The following is a 22,413-nucleotide window of genomic DNA, read 5'->3' on the forward strand; positions in this document are numbered from 1 at the left end:
TGCATTTCATCAGGCCCTGGTGACTTGCAGACATCTAATTGTCCTTAGTGATTTTTAACTTGCTCTTTTTTTAATTCAACTTCTAAACCTACCCCTTTCCCTCTAGCATTCACTATGTTGGGCATTCCTTCATCAGACTTCTCAGTGAAGACCGAAACAAAGAATAACTTAAAGAAAAAGGGGGAAAGGAAAAAAAACAGGCTTCATGTCTTTTCACACTACGGTGAAAACTGCTACATTTGCACATACCAAGTTGAATATTTTATTTAATCATTCCCATTTTGAGGTATTTTAGCCTATGATGTTGCAACATTTGAAGAGGTGAAATCAGGACAGTATTTAGACTAAATACATTTGTTGGATTTTTATGGTGAAGTTTAAAATTGGTCAAAAGGCTCACTCAAATTTTCATGAACATTTAGACATGTAAAATCCAGGAATATATTTGGTAAGAGAAATGCTGCACGTTGGGAGTAAATTAAAAAAAAAAGCTGATGTTTTTCCCCCCTTTCCTTGTTTTATTAAATTAAATTAACTCCTTTCTCTAATATTTCCAGTTGTGTGAAAAAAACCTCTTCTCTGCTGTTTTTCTCAAGGCTCCCTTCACATCTTTGTTCCTCAGAGTGTATATTAGGGGGTTTGACACTTGTATGAAAATTATGTTTATGAGAGAAATCAGTTGACCACTTTCTGGGATGGAGTTAGATTTGGGCAGCAGGTAGGTGAAAAGGCCTGTCCCATAGAAGAAAGTCACCACCATGAGGTGGGAGGAGCAGGTGGAGAAGGCTTTACGCCTTCCCTCCGCTGACGGCAGCTTGAGGATGGTGGAGATAATGCAGATGTAGGACAGGATTATCAACAAGAAAGGGCCCATAATGAACAGAACTGTTATATTCAAGAGCATAATTTCATTTTTGGAGGTGCTGACGCATGCCATCTTCAACACAGGTGGTATATCGCAGAAGAAGTGGTGGATGCGGTTGGAGCCACAAAAGGACAGGCTGAAGAGCCATGTGATCTGAGCTCCTGACATTGAGATGCCGATAAACCATGAAGCCCCCGCGAGCAGAGCACACACCCGGCTACTCATGACGGTTGTATAGTGCAGGGGGTGACATATGGCCACATAACGGTCGTAGGCCATGGCCGCGAGGAGGCAGCATTCTGTCAGTCCCATGATGTTGGTAATGTCCATCTGTACTGCACAGCCCACAATGGAGATGGTCTTTTCCTCCACCAGGAGGTGAACCAGCAGCTGAGGGAAGATACTGGTGATGTAGCAGATTTCCAAGATAGACAAATGCACCAAGAAGAAATACATTGGGGTTTGGAGGGAGGGATTCAGCTTTATCAGGAGGATAATGAGCAGGTTCCCCATGAGGGCAACCAGGTAGACAACCAGAAGTACCAGAAACAGAAGGGTCTGCAGCTCTTTCAGGTGTGAAAACCCCACCAGGATGAACACATCAGAAATGGTCTGGTTCCCTCTGTAGTCGCTGTCAGTATAGGTCGTCTGTAGGGATGATTAAAAGATCAAATCTGAGGAATAGAAAACTTGTGGATGTGAACCAAATAATTCATACAGATTTTGTTTTCCCCCTATGGTTACTCTTCAGCCTAAACCTGATGCAATTCTGTATATAAATATATGACTTGGCCCAACCATCATCATTTTACAACAGGCGGCACTGTTTTGATGTCAGTCAAGCTATGCCAATGTTGGTCAGTTGCAAAAGTGACCACTTGGACACTGGGGCTACATCTACGCCAGTGATTTTTTTTTCAAACAAGCTGGAGTGCTTTCAAAAAATCCCGTGGTGTGTCTACACACAAAATGTATTCTTTCAATGTTGAATTGGAAGAAAGCTGCACTTTTTCCGGCATCCCTCTTCCACTCCCTCATGAGGAAGAGCGCCTGTTACTGAGAGATTCTTTAAAAAAACTGTATATAGATGTGCCGGGGGACTTTTCTAGAAGGAACAGTCTACCATGGCATTGGACTCTTCAATCCATGGAGTTTCTTGGCCTGTTCTTTTGAAAGAGAGGCTGGTGTTTGACCTCTTCCTTTTGAAAGAGAGGACCACTTTTTCTATTTTCCTTTTTGTGTGCGGTCAAGATCTTTCGAAAGACATTTTTTCATGTTTTTTGGAAGAGATTTTCTGAAAGAACTCCTTTCAAAGGATCACTGAAGGGTGGACGTTGCCTTTCTTTCTTTCTTTCTTTCTTTCTTTCTTTCTTTCAGGGAATGATAATCTATACCACATTTAGCAAATATGATGCTTCTCAATGAACTTTACAGAAAGGAGATATAATGGCGTAATTTGGAATAATGCTTTCTTGGGGAATAATTAAATGAATAGTGAAGATTTGACAAGTAAAAAATGTTATCAGAAACCATATTGACTTTAGCCCATTTGTGTTAAAACAAGGCAAATGCTGAATTTAAATGGAAGATGAAAAAATTACACTTGATGGAATTTTAAGGTCCTTATGGTGGGGGAGGGATAGTTTAGTGGCTTGGACATTGGCCTACTAAACCCAGGGGTGTGAACTCAATCCTTGAGGAGGCCATTTAGGAATTGGGGCAGATAGATGTCAGGGATGGTGCTTGGCCCTGACAAGAGGGCAGGGCACAGGGCTAGAGGACCTCCTAAGTTCCCTTCCAGTTCTAGGAGATGTGTACCTCCAATTACAAATGTATAGATATTTTTTTATTTTTAAATAATAAAAAATTTGAAAACGATTATCAATACCATTAAGAAATCTAAAATAAAAAATATTACTTCATGAAATAAAAGTATATTTTTGAAAAGCCCAATAATTTACATAAAGCATGCTTTTTTAAAAGTGATTTAAGGACCCCAAAAAACCTGGGCAAATCTGCAAGTTTTCCAAAATTACTTTTTAACTCGAAACTCTATAAAATTTGAAATAGCAAAAACCCTATTTGCAGCTCAGAAAAGATAATGTGAAATGGAATGGAAGTATGAAAACTGACAAGAACATCGATGTTTTCTCATGCAAAACATCGATGCAAATGAAATAGTTTATTCAGAACACATTTTGAATGATTTTTGCGGTTTTCTCATGCAAATAAAATCTGGATAAAACCATTTTTTTCAGAAGGGATTTTGTTTTCTTTATTTATTTTTGGCCGCCTGGCTCTAAGTAAAGGGAGAAATTTACTCACCATTAGGAATAATGCCTGTATTGTTTCGTGTCACTGCCAGTTTTGAGTTTTTCCCAGGGTGCATCAAGGAGTACGGTGATGTGACTTATATACAGGAGGACATGACAGCCATGAAAGAAGAACACATTCTGTGGAGAAAGGGTTGAGGTAAATTAAGCTGGTGGAGACATGTGCAACTCCTGGATGCTGGATATAGACCATGCTTCGTGATGGGATCCTATCACAGAATCATAGAATGTTTGGATTGTAAGGGACCTGGAGAGGTCATCATATCCAGCCCCGTTTCCTCATGGCAGGACCAAGTACTGTCTAGACCATCCCTGACAGACACTTACCTAACCTGTTCTTAAATAACTCCAGAGATGGAGATTCCACAACCTCCCTTGGCAATTTATTCCTCTGTTTGACCACCCAGACAGTTAGGAACTTTCTCCTAATGTCCAACCTAAACCTCCCTTGCTACAGTTTAAGACCGTTGCTTCTTGTTCTATCCTCAGAAGCCAAGAAGAACAAGTTTTCTCCCTCCTCCTTATGACACCCTTTTAGATACCTGAACAATTCCTGGACTTTCTCATAAGAACTGGTGACTGACCTCATCCAACTGACTCTAATCAGATTGACACTCAAACCCCACCTCAAGAAACATTTCCACTCAGATGAAACAGATAACAATGAGGTCTGTGGAACAGAGGATGAGAAAAGAGAAGTAACACACATAACTGACCGCAAAACAACAACAAACACATTGTATAGAATCAGGGCACAGCGTGAGCCTGGCAGACACCCCTCTATCACTCTGGTAGGCATAAATTCACCTTGTGTAAATAAGCATGACATCCCTGAAGACCTGGCTCACAATTGTTAAATGAGTAGAATTCATAATGACAGATTGAGAGACCCATAGGCGACTTGACAGAGAAATAATAGATAGATAGAATAATTTCACTCAGAAGGACAGAGAAAGAGATAGACATGTAAATGTGAATACAGAGAAAACCCGTATGCTCCATCACACATTAAACCTCTCTGCTCATGTATGGAAAATTCAGATGAAGATGAAGAAGCCTATGACATGAGGTTTCTCTATTTGTAGGCTGGGTCAAAAGGCCCATAGATTTCACTGAGATAATGGTTGTGGGGCTTCAGACATTTGTTTTTAGCCTACCTCGTTTAAGAAGAGTAATAACATCTCTGAGTTGAGGGCACTATATGTATAGAAGGAAACAGAAGTGGTTTTATTTCATTCGCTGGCTTCTGGGACAAATTCCCTGAAGGAAATTTCTTGTAATGTTCCGGGGGAAAGAACAGCACTGCCTCAAACTGCAACAAAACAAAATCCATAAGATCAGTCATTTTGCTGGGAGTTGTATCATCATAATCACATGTGTTTTCTAGATGAAAATCAACATGGAATTTACTAACTGTGGTAAATTGTGTGACACATTTTTTGTCCGGAAAGAGGAATGATTTGTCTCAGGCACCACAACACAGAGTCAGCGGCAGAGGCGGAGACAGTGCTCAGGGCTCATGATTCCGGGTCCCTGATGCTCAGACCATGGGACCCGCTCTTGTCTCAGAGCCATCAGGAGAGCCCAGGAGCTCTGAGTCCCAGTCCCACCTGCTCTATTACAGACCACTCCTCTACCAGAGCTGGGAGCAGGCCTCAGCACTCCTCACTCCCAGGCCCCAGTGCCCCAAGCACAGAGCTCATTTCTCACTTGGAGGACCAGACCCAAGGTCCAGAGCAGTGAGTGGGATGATTGCCTTTGGTTCCAGTTAGTTAGCAGCAGGACCAGACACAGGAAGCTCTCCCAGGAGCATTAGAATAAACTCTGTGTGGGAGCAGAGGGGTGCCAGAGGACTGTGTTCTGCAGAGAGGGGGTTGACCTGCTCAACCTGGATCAGTCACATTTCTCAGACACCACTGACCCCATTACTCCAGCAGAGCTGTAGGGGGTCTGTGCTACTGGGATTGGGGTGGGGCGCTCAGTGTGGGGCACCTTCCCTCTTAGTCAGGGCTGCTAGCAATGCCCCAAGGTGGCACTAGGGGAGCTGAGCTACAGGGGTGGGCCTGGGGGGCCCTGTAGGATGGGCTCAAGGCAATGGAGCCCAATGCAATGCAGGGACCGGGGGGAGTCATTCAGGGACAGTCTCCTCTGTGGGTTATCAGATCTGTTGTAACCATGAGGATCCCTGGATACTGGAGGGACAAAGTAAGCAGTGCATTGTATTTTCCCAGACCAACTCTTTCTTGCCAAAAATAACAGATATTTATCTCACCTCCCCTTGTCTTTGTAACCTTATTTTACAGGTCTATCCACAGAGGTCTCTTGTGTTTCTTTTGTCACTTCTTCACCCTTTATTTGTACTATACATTTGAAAGAGTTTGTTTGTCCAGGAACAAACGAGTGAGTCTGTCATCTGTGCACCCCTTTGTCCAAGAACTCCTCCTAAAAAGGTAAAATCTGAGATCACCAAATTGCTGTGTGGCTTCATGTTTTCCTATCTCAAAGCAAGGTCAAGGTTTGGTTTGCCAAGACAATGGGATGTGCTTGGAATGTCATGGTTTTCCATAACATCGAAAGTGGGTGGGGGCACCAGGAAGGTGAGCTATACTGTGTAAGAACCACAGGGGGCAGCATGGGGCCTGACATGCAGAACTGGGACAGCTAGAACCCACTTCCCAGAGTCCCTCCCCACCCATGAAGTAAGGTGAAGTAAAGGGGTAACTAAGCAAGAGAAGATGGCCACTCGACACAGCAAGAATGATGTGTAATTTGTTTGTACCTGTGTATAAAAGGGTACCTCAAATTGTTGTCTTCATCTGGCGTTGGGGACAGGGATCAGTTCCATGTCACTGAATTGAGTTGAGGCCATCGTTATGGGGTATACATGCATTGTGGTTTAGTAGCATCTGCTGAGAATTATTACTGTACTTTGCTTAACAATAAGCCTGGGTCAAGTGACTTTGATCCTTGCCTGATTCTGTGGTTGTTGGGGGCTCCCTTGGAATCTCCCACCTTAACCATCTGTGCACGGCTAATGTGATATACAGTGGGAGTATAACCCTGAGGACTAATGATTATCTTCACCCACAGAACAGGAGACTCCCCAGGGCACCAGAGCAGTGATTTCCCTAAAAACTTACTCCAGCAATCCCACACCCATAGAATCCTGGCCACAGCCCCTCCTCACCCCCAAGCCCTCATTCCAGGACCCATGCTGCCCAGCCCCATTCCCTGTGCCCCTCCTCACCTGCCAACCCTCACTCCTGCATCCCCACACACCCAGCACATTGGCCTGAGCCCCTCCTCAACTCCAAACCCTGACTCCTTCACCCCACAGCCAGCCCCAACTGTTTCATGTCCACATCCCCTGCCCTCACTTCCCACAAAAAAACCCATCTGACCCCTGCCATGACTTCTGCCCTCCTCATCCCCTACCCAGAAACCCCAGAACAACACGAGTATATTTGCAGAATGAACAACGCATGGAAGTCAAGACCCTGGTATTTGGCATAATGGACAGTTTGAACAGGAGAGGTAGACCCCACAGAGAATGGGTAGATGATATAGTAGACTGGTTTAGAGCTAGTCTAGAGAAACTAAGTTGCTCCGCACTGGACAGGGAAAGATAGACAGGAATAGCAAGAGAGGCATCAGATGCCAACCCTATTGATGATGAAATCCTCTGGTACTGTATAACTGTCATTATTCTATGGCTACGGAGTTTCAATTTTCCCTATGGTGTTATTTCCTTTCTCTCTTACTCATCTCTTTAATCGTGTTACAAGACATTGTGCAACATGGACATGTCTCCACTTCAGGGGCCTTGTCCAGTGACCACCAAGTGAATTTCCCTCTCATGTTCATTTTGTTGTACAGCTGAAGCTCTCTGTGGGCCTGTTAGGTGGATCCCGAGGTAACGTCCGGGACCAAAGAGGTCAGGTTAGGCAATTCAGAGGTTATGTTGCTCTTTCTATTCTGCGTCTCTGACCATATGAAATACAACAGTGATATATCAATGTAATTGTTGGTGGTGAGGCAAACCCAGATGTGGTAAAAGTGAATTTCAAAGACAAACAAATAGAATGTCAAGACACAACATGGGATTATGTCCTGGTTTTGAAAGACAAAAAGCTCCAGGGCCAACTGATTAGGAAAGTCTTGTTAGGCGACAGCTTAAAGTCCGTTATGTTATCTTGGTTTTGCTACATAAAATGACCCTTCAGGAGTGTAGGAGGGAAAGGTTAGGATCCTGCAGGTAAATTACTTCTGTCCTTACTCCCCAGAAACTAATCAAAACCTTGGGTCTAATTTACAGGCAAATGTAACACCTGCACCTCCCATTCAAATCAGGGGACCTCAGCACTTTTGTGAAAACAAGTTTACTGTGAACTGTGTTGAGTGGAAGGTGACCAAGGTCCGGACCCATCTCCTGCCCTGGACACACTCACATAGAGGAGAACAACTCAGCAGAACACAGAAATTTTGCATTGGCCATATGAAATTGTTACATTATTGAAATAATGGATTCCCTTGGTGTTAATTAAGATTCCTACAAGCTCTGAGGCTGGGAACTGCCTCTGAGACCAGGTGAATACACACCTGTGTACAAACAATAAAGCCTAGGGCTGCAGTAAATAAAGAATCAAAATCTTTAACCTCGTGTTTCACCATTACCTGACCCTATCCCACATATCTGCTTCCTATAGTGCCCATTATACAGTATAGCCACCCCTTCCGTCATGCTGTGCTGCTCGTTATACTATATGACCAAACCTACTGTTTTTCTCAAGGCTGCCTTCACTTCTTTGTTCCTCAGAGTGTATATTATGGGGTTGGACAATGGTATCAAAATTGTGGTCATGAGGGAAATGAGTTGATCACTTTCTGGGAAGGAGCTAGATTTGGGCACCAGGTAGGTGAAAAGGGATGCTCCGTAGAAAAGAGTCACCACCATGAGATGGGAAGAGCAGGTGGAGAAGGCTTTACGCCTTCCCTCTGCCGACGGCAGCCTGAGGATGGTGGAGATAATGCAGATGTAGGACAGGATTATCAAGAAGACAGGACCCAGGACGAACAGAGCAGACACAGTCAAAAGCATGATCCCATTTTTGGATGTGTCGGCACATACCGTCTTCATCATGGTCGGCAGATCACAGAAGAAGTGGTGGATACGGTTGGAGCCACAGAAGGGCAGGCTGAAGAGCCATGTGGTCTGAGCTAGTGCCATTGAGAATCCGATGAACCACGGAGCCCCTGCGAGCACAGCACACACTGGGCCACTCATGATGGTTGTATAGTGCAGGGGGTGACATATGGCCACATAGCGATCGTAGGCCATGGCTGCAAGAAGGCAGCATTCCGTCAAGCCCATGATGACAGTAACGCCCATCTGTGCTGCGCAGCCCAGAGTGGAGATGGTCTTTTCCTCCACCAGGAGGTGAACCAGCAGCTGAGGGAAGACACTGGTGATGTAGCAGCTTTCCACGATAGACAGATGCACCAGGAAAAAATACATAGGGGTGTGCAGGGAGGAGTTCATCTTTATCAGGAGGATGATGAGCAAGTTCCCCATGAGGGCAAGCAGGTAAATAACCAGAAGCACCACAAACAGAAGGATCTGAAGCTCGTTAAGGTGTGAAAACCCCACCAGGATGAACACATCGGAGATGGTCTGGTTATCTCTGTCGTCCCTATCGGAGTAGGTCATCTATAGGGTGACAAAGAGATCAAATTTGAGGAATACCAAAACTGTGGATATGACCCACATTATTCATACAGCTTTTTCCTCCACTATTGGCACTCTTTAGACTAAGCCTGCTGCAGTTCTGGTCTAAATATGTAACTGGGCCCAGCCACCAATATTGTTGAATAGGTGCCATAATTTTTATGTCAGTCAAGCTAGACCCAATTTAGATCAGCTGTAAATGTGACCACTTTGACATTGGTGGAACTACAGTTGATCTGCAAGAGTTGAGAATCTGGTCAATTGACTCTATGTGATCCACATCATTTTATACCACCAATGGATGTATATCAATTTCCAAAGTTTGAGGATTCAGGTTTTCATTATAAGCAACGAAGGGTCCTGTGGCACCTTATAGACTAACAGAAAAGTTTTGAGCATGAGCGTTCGTGAGCAAAGACTCACTTCATCAGATGCTGGTCACCAGCATCTGATGAAGTGAGTCTTTGCTCACGAGCGCTCATGCTCAAAACTTTTCTGTTAGTCTATAAGGTGCCACAGGACCTTTCATTGCTGTTACAGATCCAGACTAATACGTCTACCCCTGTGATACTGGTCTTCATTATGTTTCTGTCTGTCTGAAATTCATAAAAATATAAAAAATATTAATAAAAATCTATCTATCTATCTCCTTCCTTCCTTCTTTCCTTTCTGGGAATGTTAATGTATACCACTCTTCCCAATATGATGCTTCTCAATCAGAAAGTCAATAAAAAGGAGAAATTTGGAGTTGTTCTCCATTTGGGAACAGAGAAATCAATGGCTAATGTTTGAAAAGTTGAAGAAAATAGTAATGGGAAACTAAATTGACTCTAGCCCTTTTTGGTGCAAATGTAGGAAATTACAAGTTAATACAGAGGAAGAAAAATTACATGTAATGGAATTACCATCAAGAAATAGAAACAAAGAAACAAACAAATAAATAAAAAGAACAATTACCGATACCTTTCTGAAGAAATCCAAAATAAACATTTTTTGTCATAAAAATAAAACTATATTTTTGAAAAGTACAATATTTTAAATAAAGCAGGAAAATGTGTCTTTCACTTAAAAAAGTGAAATAAAGACCCAAGAAATGCTGGGTAAATCTGCTCTTTTTCCGATATTTATTTTTCACTCCAAATCTCTATAAATGTTGAAATAGCAAATACCCGAATTGTCGCTCAAAAGAGATAATATGACGTGGAATGGAAATTTGAAATCTGCCATCAACATCAATGTTTTCTGACACAAAATATCCATATAAATGAAATAGTTTCCTCAGAAAAAATGTTAATTTCTTTCAATGTTTTCTCATGGAAATAAACTATGTATGAAATCATTTTTTTCAGAAGGAATTCTACTTCGTTTCTTTATTTTTCCCTGGCTGGCTCTAAGTAAAGGGAGAAATTTACTTACCATTAGCAATGATGTCCCTATTGATTTGTGTCACTGATAGCTGTGTGTTATGCCCAGAGCTCTACAAGGCATCCGGTGACAGGATTTATATGCAGGAGAACATGACAGCCATGAAAGAAGAACACATTCTGTGGAGAGAGAGTTGAGGTAGACTCAGCTGATAGAGACACTGTTTAAGTCTTGGTTCTGGATGAAGACAATGGTTCGTGCTGGGATCCTATCCCTGTCTTCTCTCATTAGAATTGATTAGACTGACCTGAACCAGCTGTCTGTATTCAGATCCACCTTCAAGACGGACCTGAAGAAACAACATTTCCACTCATGCAATGGAGGATGATGTGGTTTGGGGAACAGAGGATGAGAAAAAGAGAAGTTAACAAACACAATTGACCACTAAACAACAACAAACACAATGCATAGAATCGTGGCATGATGTGAACCTGGTGGACACCCATCCATCACTCTGGTGGGCATGATGGAATTCGGGGACCAGAAATTCACCTTGTGTAAATGAGCATGTTGCCGCTGACGACCGGACTCACGATTGTTGGATGAGTAGAATTCAGAATATTCAGATATACATAGATAGGCAGAAAGATTTGAATATGATAGATAGATAGATATGGTGTATGGAGATTAGATAGATAGATAGATAGATGTGAATACAGAGAAAACTCATATGCTCCGTCATAGGTTAAGTTTCTCTGCCCACGTATGTTTCTTCTGAAATGAAGAAACCAATGACATATTTTTTTCCTCTATTTGTAGACTGAGTCTGAAGGCCCATAGATCTCAGAGAAAGATGTTTAGGGGGGTTAGGACAATCGTTCTTAACTTACCTTGTTTAAGAACTGTAATTCCATCTCTGGGTTCCTGGCATGATATATGGAGGTGTTTTTATTTCATTCGCTGGATTCTGGGACCATGCCCCTTGAGGACATTCCTGGTAATATTCCAAGGGCGAAGAACAGAACTGACTTAAACTGCATCAAAACAATACCCATGAGGTCAGCCATTTCACAGGGAGTTGTATCACCAGCATTGTGTGTGTTTTCTAGATGAAAGTCAATGTGGGATTAACTAACTGTAGTAAATTGCGTGATGGGGTTTTTTGTTTTTTTTTTGTCAAGAAGGAGAAATGATGTGTCCCAGGCAACACAAGAGAAAGTCAGTGGCAGAGGTGGGGACATCACCAAGGGCTCATGATTCCAGGGCCCTAATGCTCAGACCATGGGCCCTGCTCTTGCCTGAGAACAATTAGGAGAACCCAGGAGCTCTGACTCCCTCTCGCTCTAACCATTACACCTCACTTCTGTACCACAGCTGAGAACAGAACCCAGGAGTCCTCACTCCAAGACCTCACTGACATAACCATAGGGGCCATTTTCCTTCTGAAGGACTGGAGCAAATAGGGACTGGCCCTGCTGCTCTCCAACATGTTCTCCCATTGCTGGGGGCCAGGACAACAGCTCCAACCCCCCCCAAGCTCTTGCTGGGCCAGGAACAAGATGGTCAACCTCCTTGCCCCCCATCTCAGGCCTTGGCCCAGCCCCAGCCCGGCCCACAGGTCAGGCTGATACCTGCCCCCCCAAGCTCTGCAGTGTAGGGGTTCAGGCCAAAGCCTTAAAGCCTTGCCCCCCGCGCCAGGGTCTGGCCCCTGCCCCAGGATTTCACATTTCAGCCCAGCCCCCACCACATGACTGACACCTCCCTGCAGCTGGGGCTGCAGCCAAGACCATGCCTGGTCCCTCTCCCACAGGAGAGCTGGCCACAGCAGGGCTAGGCTATTCCTCAACCAGTTGTCCCAGGGGACCTGGACCCAGCTCCAGAGGACAGGAAATGACCATTCAGGGGCCAGTCCCAATCCTAGCCCCAGCCCCAACACTGACCCAAGCTCTCAGGAGGTGGAGGGACCAGGGGGGTAGAAGGTGCTATGGGGGACTGGCCCCATTTCCAAGAAGAGAAGGGGCTCCAGGGAGGGAGTGGTTGCTATGGGGGCTGGATACCAGCCCCCACGTTACCTCCATCAGAGCTGAGGCTGGCCCAAATGTCACCCCTTCCACCCCAGGAGTTCGCTGGGCCCAGTGCCAGAGCTCAGCCACAGGCCAAATGGTTCCCCCAGCCTGAAGCTGGGGCTGTGGCCAGGACCATGCCTGGTCCCTCGCCCACAGAAGTGTTGGCTACAGCAGGGCTAGACTCTAGCCCAACCATGACCCTGGCCCAAGCTCCCAGGAGGTGGAGGGACCAGGGGGTAGAAGGTGCTATGGGAGACTGGCCTCAACTCCAGGGAGAGAGGGGGTTTCAGGGAGGGAGGGGATGCTATGGGGGCTGGATACGAGCTCCCACATTACCCCTATAAGAGCTGTCACCCTCTTCATCTGAGGAGTTCAAGCCTCAGTGAGGCAGGACCCAGTGCCAGAGCCCAGACGCAGGCCAAACAGCTCCCCCACCCTGAAGCTGCGGCTGGTGCCAACCCCACGGCAGCCCTTCTGTCAACCTGTCCCCAGGCACTAGGCCTAACGCTGCAGCCTAACCCCATAGGCCACCCCCCACCCTCAAGCCAGAGATGAGGTCAGCCACCACCCTGGCTCACCCCAGGCCTGGGCCCAGCACTATGTCTGGACCACCTCCCCCACCAAACCTCCTGCCAACATTTCAACCAAACAAGAAACTTGATGGATTACTCTTAGAAGTTTATTGCCCTTCTCTGGCACCCATCTCCCCAGAGCTGAGGCCAGCCTCTGAACATCCCCTACCCTCAGAACTCCCTCCACTACCCAGACCTGGAGCCAGGCCACACAGCCCCCTCTGCCCTGCCCCAGAAGTTCAGATGGTGGCCCCAGTCCCAGCTGCGTAGCTGACCCTGTCCCAGGGTGAGCTTGAAAGATCAGGGCTGGTGTCCTGGCCCCAGAAAAGGGGGCAGTTTTATGGGGGAGCAGCAGAACTCACCTTGTGGGGTGCTGGTGGGGAACCTGTTTATTGGTCACTTCTTTTTCCTGTGATTATTGTTATCTGAGGCTCAGACCTTCACTAAATTAATGCATGAAGAGGAGACTAGGGAATTTAGATGGGATTTACCAAACTGAGTAAGTGGGTTGCTATGCATTCCCATTTATTTTCCCATTCCAAGCTGATTAACTATTTATCCAGTGAATTTTCATAACAGTCAGCTTCACGCATATAGACTGGGAAGTGACTGTCTAGGAAGGAGTACTGTGGAGAGGGATTTAGGGGTCATAGTGGACCACAAGCTAAATATGATTCAACGGTGTGATGCTTTTGCAAAAAAAGCAAACATGATTCTGGGATGTATTAACAGGACCATCGAGAGCAAGACATGAGAAGTTATTCTGCCGCTCTCCTCAGTGCTCATTAGGCCTCAATTGAAGTTTGGTGTCCAATTTTGGACACCCCATTTCAAGAAAGATGTGGAGAAACTGGACAATGTCCAGAGAAGAGTAATGAGAATGATTGAAGCTCTAGAGAACAAGAGCTATGAGGGAAGACTGAAAGAACTGGGCTAGTTTAGTCTAGAAAAGAGAAGACTGAGAGGGGACATGACAGCAGTTTTCAATTACTTCAAAGAGAGTTATTAAGAGGGAGAAAAATTGTTCTCCTTGGCCTCTGAGGATAGGACAAGGAGCAATGGGCTTAACTGGCAGCAAGGGAGATTTCAAATTAGACTTTATGAAAAACTTCCTAACAGTTAGGGTGGTTAGACACTGGAATAAGTTACCTGGAGAGGTTGTGGAATCTCCACCACTAGAGATATTTAAAAGCAGGTTAAATACATACCTATCAGGGATGGTCTAGATGGTGTTTGGTCCTGCCAAGATGACAGGGAACTGGTCTTGATGACCTCTTGAGTTCCCTTCAAGTGTTCTATGATTCTAACCTGTACATTATACATTGCTGAATTTATAACTTCTGGGTCATATTGTCTGGGCCACTCTGCTCCATGTTTATTAGAGAAAGGGATAGTTTCTCTTCACATATACTTGTAACTACATTCACCAATGTGACATGGTGCTTATGTCACCTACATCATCATTTTAAATACATTAGCAAATTATATCAAAGAGCATTAGGGAACTGGCTTAAAACCAACCACACCCAAATAGAGGTGTGGGAATATTTTTAAGAGTGAGGCTGATGACCTTCTCCCTTCACCCATGATGTTCTCCACCACTTGAGGATTGGTGTATCACTGGGATCCAGGGCATTGTGTTAGGAGAAAAACCTCAGGGAACGAGGCCAAAGCAAGTCCTCCTTGTAGGCAGAGATGCCAGCCAGGACCCTAAACCCAGGGCCAACAGCAGAGTTCTAGGCATGTGGAGCAGCTTAGATTCCAGAGCATGGTTCCAATTTTCCCTATTCTGAATGTTGGTGAACATTGTTAGAATGTGAACAAACAGAGATAAATGTTCTATTAAATGTTTCCCATTTTCAACTATTTTATTTTGCTTTGCTATTTCAAATTTTAAAGAGATGAAATCAGGACACAAATTGGACTTAATACTCTCGTCTGATTTTTCCCATGCAGTTTAAAGCTGGTCAAAAGGTTGTCTCATTTTTCAGACACCCGTATATTCTGAAAATGTTAACTATCATAGTGACAAAAGTTCCCTCCTTCCATTTTTTCAGCAGGTATACAACAGGAAAAATATCAGAGAGGTCGCTGTGTTAGCCTGTAGCTTCAGAACAACAAGTTCTGTGGCACCTTGGAGACGAACAGATATTTTGGATCAGAAGCTTTTTGTGGGCAAAGACTTGCTTCATCATTGAAGTGGGTCTTTGCCCATGAAAGCTTATGCTCCAAAATATTTGTTCTTCTATAAGGTGCAACAGGACTTCTTGTTGTCCTCAAGAGGAAAACTAGACATTCAAATGGAAAAAACCAAAACAATAACTGCAAAAGGCAAGACATTCAACACAATGGTTCTGAATTTCCCTGAAGTGAACACATTTCCCTTTTTCACTGCCTCTGGTTGTGTAAAGAAACACTCTTCACAATTGTTTTTTTCAAGGCTGCCTTCACGTCTTTGTTCCTCAGGGTGTATATGATGGGGCTTGACAGTGGTATCACAGTTGTATTCATGAGGGTAATTATTTGATCATTCTCTGGACTGGAGCTGGACTGAACCCCTAGGTAGGAGATAAAGGCCAGCCCATAGAACAAACTCACCACTGTGAGGTGGGAGGAGCAGGTGGAGAAGGCCTTACGCCTTCCCTCTGCCGACGGCAGCTTGAGGATGGTGGAGATAATGCAAATGTAGGACAGGAGTATCAATAAAAAAGGGCCCATGATGAACACAACTGACACAGTAAAGACCATAATGTTATTTTTTGATGTATCGGCACATGCCACCTTCAACAGGGGTGTGATGTTGCAGAAGAAGTGGTGGATGTGGTTGGAGCCACAGAAAGGCAGGCTGAAGAGCCACGTGGTCTGAGCAACTTCTACTGAGATTCCAATGGACCAGGAAGCCCCTGCAAGCAGAGCACATGCTCGGTGACTCATGAGGGTCGTGTAGTGCAGAGGGTGGCATATGGCCACGTAGCGGTCATAGGCCATGGCCGTGAGGAGGCAGCATTCTGTCAGGCCTGTGATGGCGATGACATACATCTGGGCTGCACAGCCAGCTATGGAGATGGTCTTTTGCTCCACCAGGAGATGAACCAGCAGCTGAGGGAAGACACTCGTGGTGAAGCAGATGTCCAGGAAGGACAGGTGCACCAGGAACAAATACATGGGGATGTGCAGGGAGGGGTTCAGCTTTACAAGGAGGATCACCAGGAGGTTGCCCATCATGATGACCAGGTAAATGATCAGAACCACCAGAAACAGAAGGATTTGCAGCTTGTTAAGGTATGAAAACCCCACTAGGATGAACACATCAGAGGTGGTCAGGTTGTCCCCAGAGTGGTTCTCAGAGTAGGTCATCTGTAGAGGTACCGAAGACTGAGATAGTGGAGCTGAATCTTCTGAATACCAAACCTGTGGATGTAAATCCAAGAATTCTTACTGGTTTACTTTCTACTGGGACTTTTCTGTCCAAAACCTGTTGCAATTCTCTTTGTGAGCATTTAAGTGAGCCTAATCAGGCAAAAACAGTTACAGCTGTATTGAGGTTAATCAAGCTATGTCAATGTAGATCAAAACAAAAAGCATAGCACGGCTTCCTCTCTGTTACTATTCACAATGCAGATCACTGGGAGATGTGACCACTTTGACCCCAGTGGAGCTACAGCTGATTTGCAGTAGATGGGGAAGGGGATCCTTTGATTCTAAATCACAGAATCATAGAAACCTAGGGCTGGAAGGGACCTCAAGAGATCATCCAGTCCAGCTCCCTGCTCCAAGCAGGATCAACCCCCTCTAAGTCATCCCAGCCAGGACTTTGTCAAGAGAAGACTTAAAAATCTCTAGGGATGGAGATTCCACCACCTCTCTCGGTAACACATTCCAGTGCTTCACCACCCGCCTGGGGGGATATTTTTTTGTCTAATATCCAACCTACACCTTCCCCTCCATAACTGAGCTACATCAGTTTATACCAGCAGTAGAGATGTTCCAGGTTCCAAATTCAGGGGTTCTAGTCTCCACTCTGGGAATAATTTTTTTCTCTATCAAAGAAATTCAATATGGAATTCTTTCTTTCTTTCTTTGCAATGTTACTCTATGGCCAACTTTACCGAATACAGGTTCTCAAAGGAGAGCAAGTTCTGGTCTCGCACGTATCTTGAGCACCAGAATACTTAGACTAACACAAGTATTCCCTCTATGGCTACGTCTACACGTGAACCCTACATCGAAGTAGCTTATTTCGATGTGGCGACATCGAAATAGGCTATTTCGATGAATAACATCTACACGTCCTCCAGGGCTGGCAACGTCGATGTTCAACATCGACGTTGCGCAACACCACATCGAAATAGGCCCTGCAAGGGAACGTCTATACGCCAAAGTAGCACACATCGAAATAAGGGTGCCAGGCACAGCTGCAGACAGGGTCACAGGGCGGACTCAACAGCAAGCCGCTCCCTTAAAGGGCCCCTCCCAGACACACTTTCACTAAACAGTGCAAGATACACAGAGCCGACAACTAGTTGCAGACCCTGTGCATGCAGCATGGATCCCCAGCTGCAGCAGCAGCAGCCAGAAGCCCTGGCCTATGGGCTGCTGCACACGGTGACCACAGAGCCCCGCAAGGGCTGGAGAGAGAGCGTCTCTCAACCCCCCAGCTGATGGCCACCATGGAGGACCCCGCTATTTCGATGTTGCGGGACGCGGATCGTCTACACGTTCCCTACTTCAACGTTGAACGTCGAAGTAGGGCGCCATTCCCATCCCCTCATGGGGTTAGCGACTTCGACGTCTCGCCGCCTAACATCGATTTCAACTTCGAAATAGCGCCCAACACGTGTAGCCGTGACGGGCGCTATTTCGAAGTTGGCGCCGCTACTTCGAAATAGCGTGCACGTGTAGACACGGCTTATGGTTGCAACTCACACAAGCAAGGGCTACTCACACGAGTAAACCGATACTTCTGATGTCTGCTGTTCTGAACCCCTCGGAAGAATGAGAAACGTGATGACCGACGAAAACAGTGGTGGATTTTGCTCTTTTGCATACAGTAAGGCAATAATGTTTTACTATTAAGGAACAATTAAAACGTTCCCCCTGTATCGGAACAGCATATACTTTTGTTTTCTCTTAATATGCAGCAGCAGCTCCCCAGTCTGTTCCTTAGCTGAAGTAAAGCTTAACTTCTAATGGGTATAAAAAAGGCTGTGTTGACTTCCAGAAGTTTGCAGATGAGCAAGTGTTTCACATTGGATCTTACTTTTTCTTTCCTGCAATTAACAGGGGCCAACTAGTCTAATGTTATCCAAACCGATGGAAAAGTTAGTTATGTTCATATAAAAATACCCTCTTTCGGCACATGATCAGCCCACTGTCCCCACCGTTCAAACCCCATTCCCCTTGCTGGGGCAGGGGTGGAGGTCTGGAGGGAACCCAGTCCTCACCCACTCATTCCAGGTTCAGGTCTAGGGAACCTGGATGGCTCTTACCAGCAAGGGCTGACTCCCTTTGCCCTGGCCCCTACAGCTCTTCTCCCTGGGCCAATTCCCCTGGTACCTCCTTCCACTTGTTGTAGCCTAGCAGCAAGCCCCCTTCTTTGTTTGGGTCCTCCAGCTGACCAGTTCCTCACAGTCTCTGGTTGGGCTTCAGGCCTCCTGGGTTGCTGAGGCTCCTGTTCCCTTTTGTGGTGTCTGGTGTTCCTCCCAGTCCAGTCCAGTCTCGTTTCAACACCTTGCCCTGCATGGAGAAGGGCTTCTAAAGGTAGCCCTGAGTGGGATCAACTGGCCCCAATTGATTTAGGGAAGCCTACTCCTTAGCTGCTTCCACTTTGACTGTCAGCCCCGTTTTTAACTCGTGCCTTTCCCCTCCTGGCCCCACCCTGCTGCACTATAAGTATGTAGTACCCGGAGGTTCTGCGACCTCATCTGGGGTGAATGAGGTCTCTGCTCTACAGCCTCAGCTCAGACACAGCTGACCTTTGGCTCACCTGATAGAGTGCAGGGCTTTAGCTCTTATGCTTGCAGGTTCTCTCCCTGCCGCTGACAACCCGGGTCTGTGGGCATTACATATATACAAATACACAGACATAAACACTGTAAGATATTTCAGCACCTTTAATAAGGTAGATGAGTTGTAAAACTAGCAGCCAATGGTAATATGCCCCCTTATTAAATTTCATGCCTCCCTCTTTGGACACCCCAGCTACAGGGATCTTTACAAGAAGGAAGACCCTAAAGCTTGAGACTTTCTCCCAAGATATTTTACATGATCGTGAACTGACAGAACCGGAAAAAGAAAGAGCAATAATATCTTCATTAACAATTTAGATATTGGCATAGAAAGTACACTGATTATGTTTGCAGATGATACCAAGCTGGGAGGGGTTGCAACTGCTTTGGAGGACAGGGTCATAATTCAAAGTGATCTGGATAAATTGGAGAAATGGGCTGAGGTAAACAGGATGAAGTTTAATAAGGACAAATGCAAAGTGCTCCACTTGGGAAGGAACAATCAGTTTCACACATCCAGAATGGGGAGATACTGTCTAAGAATGACTACAGCAGAAAGGGATCTAGGGGTTCCAGTGGACTGCAAGCTAAATACGAGTCAACAGTGTAATGCTGTTGTAAAAAAAGCAAACATGATTCTGAGATGCATTAACAGGTGTGTTGTGAACAAACCACGAGAAGTCATTCACTGCTCTACTCTGCGCTGGTTAGGCCTCAGCTATTGTGTCCAGTTCCGGGGACCGCAGTTCAAGAAAGATGTAGAGAAATTCGAGAGGGTCCAGAAAAGTGTGACAAGAATGATTCAAAGTCTAGAGAACGTGACCTATGAAGAAAGGCTGAAAGAATTGTGCTTGTTTAGTTTAGAAAAGAGAAGACTGAGGGGAGACATGCTAGCGGTTTTCAGGTATCTAAAAGGGTGTCATAAGGGGGAGGGAGAAAACTTGTTCTTCTTGGCCTCTGAGGATAGAACAAGAGGGAATGGACTTAAACTGCAGCAAGGGAGGTTTAGGTTGGACATTAGGAAAAAGTTCCTAACTGTCAGGGTGGACAAACAGTGGAATAAATTGTCAAGGGAGGTTGTGGAATCTCCATCACTGGGGATATTTAAGAACAGATTAGATAAATGTCTATCAGGGATGGTTTAGACAGTACATGGTCCTGTCATTAGGGCAGGGGGCTGGACTCAATGGCCTCTTGAGGTTCCTTCCAGTCCTAGTATTCTTTGATTCTAATAACATATATCATATTTTACATACCTTTGCCAGCTCTAATAGGTGAGTGTGGAAGGGCACTGGTACCAAAAACATGGGAGATCCAGTCAAGGGGAACTAATTGGAGCTGATCAAAAGTCCTGAAGCCCAGATGAGAATTGGCAACTCCTTCCGGCCAGACAAGCCAAGGGCTGTAAAGAGAACCTGCCAGGAGCATGCAAGGATGGAGAGGTCCTTTAGGGAAGGTCCTGGGAGCTTCCTAGTTGAAGAGGACTACCTGTAAGAAAAGAAAACCTTGCAGAAACGTATATAGTTTGGCACTGGTGGTGGGACAAGGTGAATAAAGACTTGGAAGTTGGACAACCCTGAGATCTTTCCCAGTCTGATTTGGGAGAGCAACAGACATCCAGAAAAGGGAGCTGGATGTGAACCCTGTTACTCCGGGTCTCAAAGCTACTGAAGGGGAAAGCCGGGATGATAGGGTAAAGACAGTGGGTTTACACAATGAGTCAGTGTTCCTAGGAATAAGAACTCAGCTGTCACGATATCTTAAACTTTCCTAAGCCCAAGCAGTGGCACTGGAACTATTTTAGGGGTGTTGAGCTGCTCACCCCCAAACATTTTTGCACCCCTCCCTGCCCCAGGCTGGGGTCACATCTAGAAATGCTCTCTCAGAATGGACACCACTGCTGCAAATGGCATTCAGTCTGATGGCTCTGGGAGAGATGGCAACCCAGCCACCACTGGACAGGGTTGCAGAGCACCAGGCCGGTGGCAGAACTTCTCTAGGGCTGATGGCTTGGACCCCATGGACGAGAGGCTGCAAAGCTCTTCGAGGCAGAGAGCAGCAAGACCCCAGGGCCAGCAGGGCCAGACAGACATGGGAGACATGACCTGGAGACCAGGACATGGGGCTGGTGGAACAATGGAGGGGCTGCCCAGAGGTCTGGACATGAGGCAGGTGGAGCTGGCATTGGGGACAGCCCCTGGGTGTAAGGAAGACTGGTGTTAAACCTGGAAGTTATGGTACTTCCCACATATATGACCACAGGACCAGTCTGTAGGAAATTACACCCACACACAGATAAATACACATAAACACACACACAAAGGCTCCAATGAAGCAGCAGACACACCCACACTCTAAGACAATCAGAGAGAGAAAACAAAATCAGACAATGAAAGGAAGCTCTGGTGGTGCACTAGAACAATTTCTACCAAAAGAGACTGATGTTCTCTTACAACGGGCATCTGGAGAAGACATGGGAAGTCTTCTGCTTCTGGTAAGAGATACTCTGGAGAATCCTTTCTTCAGCACAGCCATTCCAGGAAATTCAGAGCTGGCAGGGAAATGGAATTTGCATCTCTTGGATCACAGAATCCTCTTAGGATCATAGAAACATAGGGCTGGACAGGACTTTGGGAGGTCATCAAATCCAGCCCCCTGCCCAAAGCAGGATCACTGTAAAATTCCCTCACTCTGATTTTTGTTTTCATAGTGAACCAATATGAAAAGTGGAAATAGAAAAAAAAACAAAACAAAAACAAAAGCAGCCCACACATGATTTTGATTCAAACGAGTCCATATAAAATTAAATGGAAAATTGAAAATGGTCATCAATCTCCACATGTTCTTATGGAAAACATCCGTATTAAGGCAACCCTGTTTTCTGAACAGATTTCCACTTATTTCATTTTTCATGGGCTGACATTTTAACTGGTGCTAAATCAATAGAGACATTTATTTCCCGTTAGGATTAAGTTCTGTGTAGGTTCTTGTTTCTGGCAGGATAATGATATTTTCAGAGCTCTTCAAAGCATCTGGACACCTGAATTATATACAGCAGAACATGAGAGAAATTAGAGAAGCAATCATTATGCAAAGAAAGGGATGAGATAAATTCGGTTAACAGAGAAGCCCTTTAACTCATGGGGATCTGGTGCAGGCTGGGCTCTGTGGTGGTATACTAGAATGGATCAGACTTAGCCCATTGGGAAGACTATATTCAGAACCAATACCCATCTCATAGAATTGGAAGGGACCTTGGAAGTTCATCGAGTCCAGTCTAGTGCCAATGCAAGACCCACTTTAAAAAATGAGATTTCCGCTCAGATTCAGTGGATGTTGTTGAGGGTTGAAGAACAGAGGGGAGTAAGGAATAAAGGAGAGAGAAGAAGGACACACCACCACCACCCTAAATTGAATAACAACAAAAATAATCAAGAGAATCATGCCTCGGGTAATGAACATGTTTGGTGTTTATCCCT

General features: G+C 45.3%; 3 protein-coding genes across 3 annotated transcripts; all 3 read right to left on the bottom strand.

The window, feature by feature from the left end:
- Positions 1-544: 544 nt before the first annotated feature.
- LOC142004801 (olfactory receptor 10A4-like) lies at positions 545-7,869 on the bottom strand. The gene is made up of 2 exons (XM_074982489.1): positions 7,798-7,869; positions 545-1,513 (listed from the first exon to the last, which is right to left on the bottom strand). The coding sequence occupies exons 1-2, from the start codon at positions 7,867-7,869 to the stop codon at positions 545-547; spliced, it is 1,041 nt and encodes a 346-aa protein (XP_074838590.1).
- Positions 7,870-7,957: 88 nt separating this feature from the next.
- On the bottom strand, positions 7,958-8,905 carry LOC142004802 (olfactory receptor 10A4-like). Its single transcript, XM_074982490.1, has one exon. It carries the CDS (start codon positions 8,903-8,905, stop codon positions 7,958-7,960), a length of 948 nt encoding a protein of 315 aa, XP_074838591.1.
- Positions 8,906-15,314: 6,409 nt separating this feature from the next.
- On the bottom strand, positions 15,315-16,283 carry LOC142005109 (olfactory receptor 10A4-like). Its single transcript, XM_074982806.1, has one exon. The coding sequence runs from the start codon at positions 16,281-16,283 to the stop codon at positions 15,315-15,317; it is 969 nt and encodes a 322-aa protein (XP_074838907.1).
- Positions 16,284-22,413: the final 6,130 nt, after the last annotated feature.

Source organism: Carettochelys insculpta, chromosome 32 (assembly GCF_033958435.1).
Source record: "Carettochelys insculpta isolate YL-2023 chromosome 32, ASM3395843v1, whole genome shotgun sequence".
NCBI classification, from domain to species: domain Eukaryota; kingdom Metazoa; phylum Chordata; order Testudines; family Carettochelyidae; genus Carettochelys; species Carettochelys insculpta.

What these genes read in the sequence shown, in the direction of transcription:
- LOC142004801 (XM_074982489.1), bottom strand. Translation starts at nt 7,869, where the DNA reads ATGGTGAAACACGAGGTTAAAGATTTTGATTCTTTATTTACTGCAGCC. An exon ending in GCTTTATTGTTTGTACACAG is followed by an intron (nt 1,514 to 7,797) that starts GTGTGTATTCAC and finishes TCATCCCTACAG; the next exon opens with ACGACCTATACTGACAGCGA.
- LOC142004802 (XM_074982490.1), bottom strand. Translation starts at nt 8,905, where the DNA reads ATGACCTACTCCGATAGGGACGACAGAGATAACCAGACCATCTCCGAT.
- LOC142005109 (XM_074982806.1), bottom strand. Translation starts at nt 16,283, where the DNA reads ATGACCTACTCTGAGAACCACTCTGGGGACAACCTGACCACCTCTGAT.